The following is a 14,630-nucleotide window of genomic DNA, read 5'->3' as shown; positions in this document are numbered from 1 at the left end:
CTGTAACTGAATACAGTTACTCATAATTTGTACTCTGATTACATAACTCTGGTACATGTAATCTGTTACTCCCCAGCACTGCCAGTATCGTATCGGTGCGTCTTTAGTACAGTGAGTTTCTTGTGACGTGAGCAGCTGCTTTTCCAGGATCTGTTCACATTTTGCAGACACGTTTCACCAGCTCAGCCTGTTCAGTTTAATCTAATCTTCACCTCACACACTTTCTGTCTAAAAACTGTGTGTTGTGTTTGTTCGTCCTGATGTTGTGATGCTTAGAGCAGCTGTTCTCTGTACAACACGTGCATGTGTGTGTTTGTGTGTTTGTGGTTGTGGTTCATCTCTGAGTTTGCAGATCCTGTGTTCACAAACCTGCTCCTCTCACTTCGCCGCTTCCTCCTCACATCACAACAACCTTAAACAACAGGTGCTTCACTTTAAACACGTGTTGTAACTTTATGTGTGTTTAAAGTGTTTTTTAATTGTTCACACGTTAAATCAAGCAGATTATGAAGAGAAGCAGAGCAGGGATTTTGATGCATTTCGTCAAAGTTCTTGATTTGCCAAAAACATTTTGATTTGTTCTCCAGCAGCAGCTCGGGCTGATGATGAGATTTTCAGAAGCTGATAAACTGTACATTCCAGGAAAGTTTCAGTGATGTTACTGAAAGGAGGTGAAGCTTATTCAAGATTTTAACTGTAGCCTAATAAAGACTGAAGATCAGAAACAGGATCTTCTGCAGGAGTCACAGACACAGGAGCATCTTTAATGACGCAAACAAACACACAGTGGAGCTGGACTTTATAAGCAACTTTTATAAACTTTCTAAATAATTTTTATTCAAGTTTCAGTTTGTGTTTGCAGAATAAAACGACAAATTATTCGAAGATTCCTTATTTATTTGTTTCTGTGTTATAGTCGAGGCCAGTGGTGGGCAAACTAAGGCCTGGGGGCCATATGCGGCCCTTTAAACATTTTAATCTGGCCCGACGAACTTGAATAATAATAATATTTTCAATGTTTTAAAAGTCATTTCTATAAATAGTAAATACCATGGGACTTGAAAGATATTATTTGTTGTAAAACTTGATTTTCAGTTATGGGATATTTTTTTCTCTTATTTCTTTTTTCTTATTTATTTATTTGTTTATAAAGGACAGCACATATTAATAATGATGATTTTTATGAGGTGGATTACCAAAAAACTCCATCCATCTGCTCCTGGTCCGGCCCTTCCGTCAAATTCTAGAACCTTGTGTGGTTCATGGGTCAGAACGTTTGCCCACCCTGGTCCGGGCCTGTAGGACCAGGACCATTTTCAAGTGTCTCGAGCTCCTTTAAATATTAATTTGCATAAAATTTTGACCCAAATATTTTGGTCAGATGTGGAACCAAATGCACGGTTCTAATCTGGAGAAACTAAAAAAAAATGTTCTGGACCATCCTAACCCCCACCAGACCATTTGTTGTTGCTAAAGTTAAGTTGTCACAGTCACTTTTACGACTTCAGTTGTTGCTGAACCAAATATTGATCAGTTTGTTTGACACGAGCACCTGTTGACCAGCGGGAGTCAAGAACATAAACAATGTTCCTCAGACTCCCACCACAGCTCTGTGTGTGTGTGTGTGTGTGTCTGTGTGTGTGTGTGTGTGTGTGTGTGTGTGTGTGTCTGTGTGTGTGTGTGTGTCTGTGTGTGTGTGTGTGTGTGTGTGTGTGTCTGTGTGTGTGTGTGTGTGTGTGTGTGTGTGTGTGTGTGTGTGTGTGTGTGTCTGTGTGTGTGTGTGTGTGTCTGTGTGTGTGTGTGTGTGTGTGTGTCTGTGTGTGTGTGTGTGTGTGTGTGTGTGTGTGTGTGTGTGTCTGTGTGTGTGTGTGTCTGTGTGTGTGTGTGTGTGTCTGTGTGTGTGTGTGTGTGTCTGTGTGTGTGTGTGTGTGTGTGCTGTGTGTGTGTGTGTGTGTGTCTGTGTGTGTGTGTCTGTGTGTGTGTGTGTGTGTCTGTGTGTGTGTGTGTGTGTGTGTCTGTGTGTGTGTGTGTGTGTGTGTGTCTGTGTGTGTGTGTGTGTGTGTGTGTGTCTGTGTGTGTGTGTGTGTGTCTGTGTGTGTGTGTGTGTGTGTGTGTGTCTGTGTGTGTGTGTGTGTGTGTGTGTGTGTGTCTGTGTGTGTGTGTGTGTGTGTGTGTGTCTGTGTGTGTGTGTGTGTGTGTGTGTGTGTGTGTGTGTGTCTGTGTGTGTGTGTGTGTGTCTGTGTGTGTGTGTGTGTCTGTGTGTGTGTGTGTCTGTGTGTGTGTGTGTCTGTGTGTGTGTGTGTGTGTGTGTGTGTCTGTGTGTGTGTGTCTGTGTGTGTGTGTGTGTGTGTGTGTGTGTGTGTGTGTGTGTGTGTGTGTGTGTCTGTGTGTGTGTGTGTGTGTGTGTCTGTGTGTGTGTGTGTGTGTGTGTGTCTGTGTGTGTGTGTCTGTGTGTGATGTGTGTGTCTGTGTGTGTGTGTGTGTGTGTGTCTGTGTGTCTGTGTGTGTGTGTGTGTGTGTGTGTGTGTGTCTGTGTGTGTGTGTGTTATTTATTTATTTAGGGATTTCACAGACATTTTCTGTCCCCAAAGACACTTTACAGAGCATTATTCAGCATTATTCATTCACTCTATACCCTGGTGATGTAAGCTACTATTGTAGCCACAGCTGCCCTGGGGCAGACTGACAGAAGCGCGGCGGAAGGATAATCGAACACACCACACACACACTGTGGAACATTTGGATTTGCAATGGACCTTCAGCAACCAACATAAACTAACAAATGAAACCAACACGTCTCTGTTTAGTGATGGAGCAGCTCCTTCTGTTTCAGGTCAGTGTGACCCGGTGGAGATTGACCCGCTCACTTTTCTCACACTGCTCCTCTGCTCCTCCAACACAAACACAACCCGCTGTGTTCATCTCACTCACATTTACTCACTTATTTTTACTTGAGCAACTTTGTAAAGAAATTGTATTTTTCCATCAGCTGTTACTCCAAGTCTACGTTCAGACTGCAGGGCTTAACGCTCAATTTGAATTTTTTTGTGAAATCTGATGTTTTTTCGAGGTCGTTCACATTTCCAATTAAATGTGACTTGTATGTGTCTCCAGTGTGAACATTAAACAGCCCGAAAAGTGTCCCACATGTGACACTGGAGACACGACGACGTCAACCGCAGCGAGCGTCTCTGTGTTTACAGAAGTTGTCCAAACATGGACGCAGCATCGAGCACCTGGAGATTTTAAAGTTCCTCTCGTACCGGAGCCAGAACATGAACAACTTACTTGTTTTAAGGAGGAGATTGAGAAGGAGAAGGACGAGGTTTTTGGTCGTGGTGTTTTGTGGTTCAGTCCGTTGAAAGGAACGTGTGGATGTGGAGACGGAGCCAAGAGTGGTGAGTGGAGATGTGCTTCACTTCAGTCACACAGAGTTCATTAACAATTTTCGTGTGATGAGAAGAACGTTTGTGTACGTTTGTGTCTTGTTGATAACGTGTAGGTGGATGAATGCACTTTGGCCGTTCAGACTGAAGTCACATGTCAAAAGATCAGATATGTATCGGTTTCAGGAGCACATATTAGGGATGGGCATGACTAATCAATTAATCGATAATTGATCATTAAGAATTTCATCGATTACGTTAACTTTAATCGACAAACTGAATGTATGTTTGTGTGTATCGTGACCAAACAGGTGTGTACATGTGTCTCTGCATCAGAAGGAGCGAGACACAAACAGTGGGTCAGTCTGTAACGAACCGAAGCACAAATGTGGATTTAACCAGGATTTGTAGAAGAAATTCCACACTTTCCGTTGCGTTGGGACAAGTGTGAGTCCATGTGCACAGTGGATAAAGCAGCACATATGTTTCTGTGTCCAGTGGGAAAAAGTTTTTCCAGGTGAGAGTCGCTCAATGTGGATGACGAGGCCCCGCCCCCCTCCCCCCGTACGCTGTCCTGGTTTTGACAAACACAAATCTGGTCACACTGACCTGTATTCACCTGAGTCATGTCTTTTAATCCAACACAAGTTGAACCACATCAGCGACACAAGAGCTGGAGTTTTATCTTCACTTAGTTTATGTAAATTAGTGATGTGGTTTTAAGTTTTGTTTCTGTGAGATTTGAACAAAACTGAATTAAACACATTATAATGTCAAACAGCTGATGTGGATCTAGAGTCGTTATGTTTATATGTCGTAAAGTTGAATTTATTTATGCAGATTAGTGCAGATAGTAATAATAATGATGATCATTTTAATATAAAAACGTTAATGATTAATCGATAGTTAATTCTTCCGATGATCGATTTAGAAAATTTCATCGAATGCCCGTCCTACCACATATCCAAGTGTCCTGGGTCGCATTTGAAAAAATCGGATCTGTGTGGTTCAGACTGTCATTAAAAGATCAGATACAGGAACATAGGGGCCAAAAAATCAGATTTGGGTCACTTCAGGTGCAGACTGAACATAGTCTTACTTGAGTCATATTTTGATTGAAGAAACATCGCTGTTACTGGAGTAAAAGTTGTGTTTTCTCTTCCCACTGTGAGGACGTCTAAAGTGACATGAGACTTTGAAAACACACACAGATTTAGAGAATTATTCATCGTTTTGTCCTTCAGTTTTCATAAATCCTGACATTTACTCTTTACGTTACTCTTACTTGAGACACAGTTTTCACAAATACGTTTTTACTCTTACTCCAACCACTACTTTGTACTTCCACTGGAGTAATATCACATTGAAGTAACGATATCTTATTTGAGTACAACGTTGGCTCCTCTCCTCACATGGTCTAAACTCCACTGGGTCACACCTCCAAACACAAATAACCTGCTATATCTGTGTGTGTGTGTGTGTGTGTGTGTGTGTGTCTGATCTTCCACCTGCTGTTCAGATAAGCCTGGTTCATTTTGGCCCGGAGCTAAAACTCGACTCTCCTGCTCCCAGAGTGACACTAGAAAAATAAACGGCTGCAGTGTGATGGAAATGTGTACTGTGGAAAGATTTCTCTGAGTGTGTTTTTGTGTAAATGAAAGTGATTTCTACTTGAGACTAAAGGCTCAGTGAGTCTGTGAAACAAAAGTCACTCTGGAAGATGATTTGTTTCATCAGATTTTGAATTTGAAATGCCACTGAATTTCTCACTTTTAATGTCAGTCTGAACGACACAGATCCGTTTTTTTCAAATGTGACCCAGGACACTTGGATCTGTGCTCCTGAAACCGATACATATCTGATCTTTAACATGTGACTTCAGTCTGAACATTCATCCATCATTTGTTCATTTGTTTTTCAATATAAAACCAAAAATAAGAAAACTAAAAAAACAAAATGAAAAAAACATATAATGATTAATTTGTTCAGTTTTTGATTTTGTGTTTAAATGAAAAATGGAAAAAAACAGATAACGACCGTTTCAGTGACTTAAACTGAGACGCTGGACTGAACCAGGACTGAACCAGGACTAAAACAGGACTGAACCAGAACTACACTGTTTTAAGTCCTGGTCTCAGTCCTGGTCTCACTTCCGGTCGGGTCCCAGTCTCAGTCCCGGTCTCGGTCTCAGTCCTGGTCTCTGTTCCCGGTCCTCAGTCTGGTCCTGTTTCCGGTCTCAGTCCTGGTCCTGTTTCCGGTCCTGTTTTCCGGTCCTAGTCCCGGTCTCAGTCCCGGTCCTGTTTCCGGTCTCAGTCCCGGTCTCAGTCCCGGTCTCAGTCCCGGTCTCAGTCCCGGTCTCAGTCCCGGTCTCAGTCCCGGTCTCAGTCCCCGGTCTCAGTCCCGGTCTCAGTCCCGGTCCTGTTTCCGGTCCTGTTTCCGGTCTCAGTCCCGGTCTCAGTCCCGGTCTCAGTCCCGGTCCTGTTTCCGGTCCTCAGTCCCGGTCTCCAGTCCCGGTCTCAGTCCGGTCTCAGTCCGGTCTCAGTCCCGGTCTCAGTCCCGGTCTCAGTCCTGGTCCTCTTTCCGGTCTCAGTCCTGGTCCTCTTTCCGGTCTCAGTCCGGTCTCAGTCCCGGTCCTGTTTCCGGTCTCAGTCCCGGTCTCAGTCCCGGTCCTGTTTCCGGTCTCAGTCCCGGTCTCAGTCCCGGTCTCAGTCCCGGTCCTGTTTCCAGTCTCAGTCCCGGTCCTCAGTCCCGGTCCTCAGTCCCGGCCTCAGTCCGGCCTCAGTCCCGGTCCTCAGTCCCGGTCTCAGTCCCGGTCTCAGTCCCGGTCTCAGTCCCGGTCTGGTGCTCATGCGAGACACTTTTGGGGCGTTTAAAGTTCACACTGGACTGAACGACCTCGTAAAACATAAATCGGATTTCACAAAAAAATTTGAATTGAGCATTAAGTCCTGCAGCCTTTACAGATCGGATGGAAAATTACCTGCGAGTTTCCATGAGATTCATGTTTTCCTACAGGGACACATGTTTGTCTGTGCTTTTCAGTGGAATTCAGAACATCCAAAATGAACAAAACATGCCTTCGTTTGTCCATTTTTGGGCTAAAATGTTCCACAGTGGGGCTTTAATCACAGAAACCAACACTAAAAACAAGAGTGGGTCTCTGGAGCTGACACGTGTCGTCTCTAAACTCTCTGAGCGTCTGTTACTCTGGAGCTGTTCGTTATTGACAGAACGGTAGAAAATTTACAAAACTCTTTCTGGTGGGAAGTCTGTCACCTGCTCGTTTCCATGGAGACGTTACTGCTTAGCCTCAAATGTTCCACAGTAAGATATAAAACTAGAACTACACAGTCTGTAACTTGCAGTGAATTCACTTTAGAATAAGCCATTTATTTCACAAAAACTGATACTAAAAATAAAAAAAAACTTGTTCTGATCCAGCTCCAGATCCTGTCGATGGGACTTTTTTAGTATCAATACCTGCTAAATTCAAACACTAATCGATAATAAATCTAGTACTGACATTAGATACTCATTTTTCGCACTTGTACGAGTTTAATATTAGAAACAGGTTTTTTCACTTCCTCTTCAAACTGCAGAACTGAAAACTCCAGCCCCGACTCACTTTCAATTCATGTTATTTCAAGTTGATTTTCTATAATATTTCCACTTTAACTTTGAATATTGAAATTTTCCTTTACAGCAGGCATGTCCAAACTATGGCCCGGGGGCCAAATGCGGCCCTGAGACAAATTTTTCTTGGCCCTCAGACTTCCAGGTGAATTGGCCCAAATTACCTTTTTTACTGCAAGTTTTTTGAAAATCTACCTTGATAAGATAATATTTAGCATTGAGTGTGTGGTTTTAAGGATTGTAGCATGATTTAAAAACTGATGGGTCATTTTAACATGTTAAACATGCACATATTTCAATTATTCACTGTACTGATCATCAGTCTGAGGCCCTCGATCGTCCCCCTGCTTCATCTGTGTTTAGATATGTGGCCCTTGATGAAAAAAGTTTGGACACCGCTGCTTTAAAGTAACACTGCAAAGAATAGTAAAGAATGAACTCAAACAATATTTTTTTTTTTTTTCATTTTGGTTGTGTTGGACTAAAAACATGCGTCCTTACTTTGTAGTAACTTTTTATTTCTGTGGAGTCACACATGTTATGTTCTGTGGCGTGTGGGAGCAGTGTTGGGAAGGTGACTTTTAAAATGTAATCCCCTACAGATTACAGATTACATACACCAAAATGTAGTTTGTAATGTAATCCATTAAATTACTTAAAGTGAGTAATGTAATCTGAATACTTTTGGATTACTTGATTTTCTGTAGAGAAACAAAGACGAGGAAATCGTAACATAAGATGTTTTGTCTGATAAAAGAAAATAAAAATCCAGATTTAGTCCTGGTTTAGTCCAGGTTTAGTCCTGGGTTTAGTCCTGGTTTAGTCCTGGTTTAGTCCTGGTATTAGTTAGTCCTGGTTTAGTCCTGGTTTAGTCCTGGTATTAGTCCTGGTTTAGATCTAGTTCAGACCTGGTTTATGAATGACCGAAATAAAAAAAATAAAAAATAAAAAAATAAAAAGGGATATAGCCCAAAATGTGAAAACAGGAAAATACCACAGTGTAATCCATTTATTTCAACAAAGTAACTGTAATCCAATTACCACTCACTGAAACAGTAACTGTAACTGAATACAGTTACTCATCATTTGTACTCTGATTACTTAAACTCTGGTACATGTAATCTGTTACTCCCCAACACTGTGTGGGAGAGACTGACTGACGTGGGCAGTGTTGTCTTGGGTATTGTGCAGCTCCCGGGACAAATATGACCCTTTGATCAACTTTGACCGGCCCATTTAAGCTCATTTGGAATTACAAAATAAACATATTTTATAATTTGACCTCATGCACGGACTAAAGCTGCACTGATTTTATTTTACAGGTGTTTTTTAATGACATTTTTTGTTCGTCAGCCTCACTTTTTCATTGCTTAGTCACGACATAAACTCTTCCCAGTCTGAGCAGCTCGACAAAACAATGATATTTACAGATTTTTATAAAGAAATACAATTAATATTATGCAGAATTGACTTAAGCAATTTAGCCCTCCACCATATTTTCTGTTTCTAATGTGGTTATAGTTTTAGTTTTTCCTCGAGTGATGCAGAAAAGAGTGAGCCACTGTCTGTGTGAATGTTCATGTGTGTTAGTTACCGTATTTTTTGGGCTGTTAGTCGCTCTGGATTATAAATGGTCTATTTTCGAGCTTTTTTCACAAATAAACGGCGTGGGACTTTAAAGGAAACCCAACAGTGTGATGGGTGAGTGGTTTTGTTTGTTTGTTCGTTCACGGTGACTCTGGGCTTTGTTCAGTTGTGGCGTGTAGGGAGGGTGTGTCTGGGACCAGCGGATTGTCGGCGTGTTCGCAGTGACTCAGTTGTTCAGTCGTGTCTAGAAGCGGCACGTCGCGCTCGTCGCTTTTTCGGTTCGTTCCTCCGTTCCGTTCCTCGTCGGCGTGGAGTGATGAGTGTGTCTGTGGGTGTGTTTCGCTGTGCGGTCGCTGTCTGCTCCGTGTGTGTTTGTGGCTTTATAGTTTACTGAAGTCGTACAGGGACACTCGAGTGGATTCGTGTATGGGGCGCTCTGGATTGTGGCGCACGGTCGTTTTTTGATGTGGTTGGAGGCTTAAGAGTGCGTCTAATAGGCCTGGAAAATACAGTATTTGTAATGCAGACATAATAACAGACCAAGACTTGAGTTTATAAACCCGTCTTGAAGCTGAAATGTTCTTCTCTCCTTAGGCTAAAAGCCACACTAACTAACTAACTGTCTGTCTGTCTGTGTATTTAAGTTAAACTGATGTAACTGAGCTGTGATTCTCCAGTTACTCCAGAGTGTGAGGATCCTCCTGGACACGTGTCTCTCACTGTCACATTCTTAAAATATACTCAGTCTGTGTACTGTATCTGTGTATCTGTGTATCTGTGTATCTGTGTATCTGTGTACTGTATCTGTGTATCTGTGTACTGTATCTGTGTATCTGTGTATCTGTGTATCTCTGTGTATCTGTGTACTGTATCTGTGTATCTGTGTACTGTATCTGCTGTAGTTAACACTCCTGTCTTCATAAATACACACACAGTTTTACTCTTGTCAGCATAAATGTACAAGACCAGTCAAAAGTTTGGACACAACGTCTCATTCAGTGTTTTTTTTTCTTTACATTTACAATTTTGTACATTTTATACACAAACAGAAGACATCAGATATATGAAGTGAGATATGTAGAATTATGTCATAAAGGAAAAACCGTGAAGGGGCCAGAGGTGCAGATTGACAGACTCGCTCCTGTCAGTCTGTCCCTTTCAGTCCCTCAGCTGTGGCTACAGTAGTACTACAGTAGTATTACAGTAGTACTACTGTAGTACTTTACCAGCAGAGTGTGGAGTGAATGAATTGTGACAGAGTGAAGTTCTTTAAGAGGCTTTGACGAGTCTGTAAAGCTCATTACAAGTGTAAGATGTAAGTGTTAGTTTTACTGTTAAAGCTTTTGTCTTACTACTACTACTACTACTACTACTACTACTACTACTACTGTCACTACTACTACTACTACTACTACTAGTCACTACTACTGTCACTACTACTGTCACTACTACTGTCACTACTACTGTCACTACTACTACTACTACTACTACTACTACTACTACTACTACTACTACTACTACTACTGTCACTACTACTACTGTCACTACTACTACTACTACTACTACTGTCACTACTACTACTACTACTACTACTACTACTACTGTCACTACTACTACTACTACTACTACTGTCACTACTACTACTACTACTACTACTACTACTACTACTACTACTACTACTACTACTACTACTGTCACTACTACTACTACTACTACTGTCACTACTACTACTACTACTACTACTGTCACTACTACTACTACTACTACTACTGTCACTACTACTACTACTACTACTACTGTCACTACTACTACTACTACTACTGTCACTACTACTACTACGTCACTACTACTACTACTACTGTCACTACTACTACTACTACTGTCACTACTACTACTACTACTACTACTACTACTACTGTCACTACTACTACTACTACTACTACTGTCACTGTCACTACTACTACTACTACTACTACTACTACTACTACTACTACTACTACTACTACTACTGTCACTACTACTACTACTACTACTACTACTACTACTGTCACTACTACTACTACTACTACTACTACTACTGTCACTACTGTCACTACTACTACTACTACTACTACTGTCACTACTACTACTACTACTACTACTACTACTGTCACTACTACTACTACTACTACTACTACTACTACTGTCACTACTACTACTACTACTACTACTACTACTACTACTGTCACTACTACTACTACTACTGTCACTACTACTGTCACTACTACTACTACTACTACTACTACTACTACTACTACTACTACTACTACTACTACTACTACTACTACTACTACTACTACTACTACTACTACTACTACTACTACTGAACTAAAGGTAAAAGGAGCTGTTCACTTGAAAACTACCACTACATGACATCACAAGGTGGAACAGAGCATTTGGAGCTTTGGAGATGTAAACAGACTAATAACAAAGTGTTACTCAAACATGTGAATGAAACAAAACTAGGATGAGCAGACGTCCCTGTTTCACCTGGACAGTCAAATGTCGATGAGTCGATGTTTTGCAAGTCTTTGACCTAAAGTCCGAGTCAAGTCCCAAGTCAAACACAGGCAAGTCCAAGTCGAGTCTCAAGTCACTGGTCCATAAGTCCAAGTCAAGTCCAAGTCGTCTGATTTGAGCCTCAAGTCATTTCAAGTCTTTAAACCAAAAAAGTATCAAATACAGCTTATCATTCATCATTTTTATGATTTTTTAACTAAATTGTATTAAAAAGTCATGGTATATTTATATATGATGATATATATACATGTAGTACATTTGAGGATAAACATCACAGTACTTCAGTTTCATCCAAAGTACCAAACAGAAGTGTGAGCATCGTGTTCCAGTTTGTTCGTGTAAAATTCAGCTCCACATTTATCAGCTGTAAAGAGAAAAGTATTTACTAAAAAAACATATATATATTTTTTAGGAGAAGCATCAAGTCTTCTCAAGTCATTGAGCTTTAAATCCAAGTCGAGTCCCAAGTCTTAGCCCATTTTATCAAGTCAAGTCTCCAAGTCCTAAAAATAGTTTCAAGTCTGACTCGAGTCCAGGTCACGACTGGCAAGTCCCACCACTGATCCTCAGTCCCAGTAGATTTACCCAAAACCACTGATTTGTCCCAAGAAATGTCCCAAGTGTCTCTATTTTTGACAAATTCGATCCCTGCCAACAGTAAAGAGACACAAACTGTCATTTCCTTCAATAAAATACAAAAAAGCTGCTTAAAAACGACCAAAACACAAAGAAAATGTAACTATACTGACTCATGTTGGTGCCAAATGTAGAAAATGTTTCCTTAATTCCGCACTCTTTTCACTATTTTATTATTACCAACCACCACAAACCGGAGATCTCCCAGTTTTTTATTCTGAAAATCTGGTCACACTAGGGCTGGGTATCGTTAAGAAGTTGTCGATACGATACATATCTTGATACATAGGCCATAATACGATACGCTTTTCGATACAGTGCACTTTTGATTCAATACGATTCGATGGGATATATTTCAAATCGATTCGATACGGTTCAATGAAAAACAAAGGCTAAATCATGTCTGTGAAACTAAAAGTCCAATAAGTCAACTAAATTTGTGCAAAGTTAATATGAAAAACACCCATTTTACTCAAAACAGCGAAAATCTCAACACAATCGTAGCTCTTACACAAAATAATTTAGTAAAATATACCTAGAAGTACTCTCAGTAATATCTCGATACAGCAGTCCACGATATCGATACTGTATCATCAAAGTAAGTGATACGATATATCGATATTTCAATATTTTTGCACACCACTAGGTCACACTAGACAAAACTCAACTCCAGGTCAGTTTTTGAGGAGGTAACAACATTAGAACATGGATTAAAGGTTGTATAGAGGATTTTTTAAAGGAAAGAGAAATACAGCAACAGTCCTTTTTCAAATGTCCGCGACACCATCGTTCCTCCAGAAATAATTTACAGACCAACACCTCAGTTTTTTAGACCCTTCGTCTGAATCAGTCGCACAATCACTGAAAGGAATCTCCAAGAACCACCTCGGTTTATCTTCGTTCCTTTTCTCCTTCTCTTCTTCTTTCAGCGACCTCAAAAACTGACTTTCTTTTGTGGCGAACTGGTCGTGGATTCTCGTTCGCCATCGCAACAAACTTTGTGCAAACTGCGAGAAAGCTACAATTAGAAAAAGCCTCTAAGAACCCTGGAAACATTAGTTACACTAGAAACGTAGGGAGTTTGATTGACGACCTAACAGCCAATAGAAAATGAGGCAGCCTCATTTTCTATTGGCTGATGTTTATCTGGCCTCAACGTGTCCACAGTTGATACATTTTCATTCTTTTTTTTCTTTTTTTGGTCATCATAATTACAAAGCTGCTGCGTCCCTGATGGTATTTTGAACTTTCATTGACAATTTGAAAAAAATCCTCCATACAACCTTTAAAGCTCAATTTTGCGTAATACTGGAGCTTTTGTGATTGAAACGCTTCTGTGGAGTGAGTTATATTTTCTAAACATGCACAGGCGCGTGTGTGGGAATAAAAAAGTGCAGAGGCTCGCGCGTACTCACCTGGCCAAATCCAAGAAGGAGTCCGCCGTCTCCTTGTCGCTGCTGACGCTCTCCAGACTCAGGTGGTTGGTGTTCAGAGCCCCGGCGCCCACCCCGGGTTTGATGATGAAGGCGAGCGTCACCCCGATCCCCGAGGCGATCAGCGTGGTCACGAGGAAGTACCCCACGGCGATGCCCCCCAGCTTCCCCAGCGAGCGCGTGTCCAGGCTCGCGGCTCCGGACACCAGGCTGCACACCACCAGCGGCAGGATGATCATCTTCAGCATGCGCAGCAACATCTCGCCGGGGAACGCGAAGTATGTCATCTGCGCCTTGGTGAGGGACATCGTGCGCACCGCCATGCCCAGTCCCACGCCCACGAGCACCCCAGAAACGGTCAGGATCACCAGCATGTTCTTGCGTAAAAAATCCCCCACTTTTTTCCCGCGCGTAATCTTCTCCAAAATCGGTTCCGTGGATTTGGACTCCGGCAGCGCGTGGCCGTTTAACTCCATTTTCTTCTCCATTTTTATTTATTTTTTTGTGTGTGTTGTCTGTTCTTCGGGGGAGGTGCACGCGGACGCAGATGCTCTCTCTTTCACGCTCAACCCACGTTTGAGGAGCGGAGAGCCTCGGTGCGCGGACGAGGTTTTGCGCGGAGCCAATAAACGCGCGGGGACGGGACCACACGGCGGAGGTGGGCATGCGCAGACCACTCGCCGGTTCCGTACTCCCACATGATGCAAGAGAGGGGGAGATTGCCAAGGTTTATTGGCACCGTGACACACTTTCAGTAAAAAAGAGAGAGGAGGGCACGCCGGAGAATTGTCCCGTATCAACGTGGCATAGCGGGGTTTTTTTTTATTATTTTAATTATAATTTTTATTTGTGCGTCAGTGTTACGTTTTGTGTCGTTATTCCGCGTGGATAAATGCGCCTGAATAGAACATCCGGGTCTCTGTCTCATCCTTTCTTGTGCATCCTTTTGTGCACAGAAGAGACTGATGCAAGAACTGCGCCAAAACCACGTCCCCCTCCCTTTAAGATCCACTTCTTATTTAATGTCAGGGGTTTTTTTCTTTCTTTCTTTCTGTTTTTATGTATTTTATTAAATCAGGCCTTTGTTTTTTGTTTTTTTGGGGGGCATAATTACATGTTTTGGTGTTGGGTGAAACTGCAATTATTTAATTTCACAATAAAAAGCACACTATTTTTTTCAATTCAATTCAAGTTTATTTATACAGCACATTTCACGATATTTCAGTTATCGTTACATCCCTAAATAAAACACAATGAAACATCCACAATTGAATCATTATCAAACATTATCATGAAATATCAAACATTTCCTCAAACTGTTTTTAAAAAAATATTCTGATGCTTCGTTAAATAGACGTGAAAACTGCTCCAGAATTTCCCGCCTCTGAAACTCTTG

The 14,630-nt window shown here is 41.6% G+C and overlaps 1 protein-coding gene across 2 annotated transcripts in view; it reads right to left on the bottom strand.

Annotated features, from left to right (window-relative positions):
• Window positions 1-13,827, bottom strand: part of slc1a4 (solute carrier family 1 member 4) — a 45,120-nt gene extending 31,293 nt beyond the window's left edge. For both annotated transcript variants that reach the window (XR_008633393.1, XM_020927767.2), the window contains exon 1: window positions 13,217-13,827. Coding sequence is in view for 1 of the 2 variants with exons in the window: in XM_020927767.2 (XP_020783426.2) it covers window positions 13,217-13,722 (506 nt within the window). In the remaining variant the exon portion in view is untranslated. The remainder of the gene's footprint in view (window positions 1-13,216) is intronic.
• Window positions 13,828-14,630: the final 803 nt, after the last annotated feature.

This window comes from Boleophthalmus pectinirostris, unplaced genomic scaffold, assembly GCF_026225935.1.
Source record: "Boleophthalmus pectinirostris isolate CB_2022bp ecotype Guang Dong unplaced genomic scaffold, ASM2622593v1 HiC_scaffold_5, whole genome shotgun sequence".
Taxonomy (NCBI): Eukaryota; Metazoa; Chordata; class Actinopteri; order Gobiiformes; family Gobiidae; genus Boleophthalmus; species Boleophthalmus pectinirostris.
Note: the sequence above shows the minus strand (reverse complement) of the source record. Positions and strands in the feature narration are given on the sequence as shown.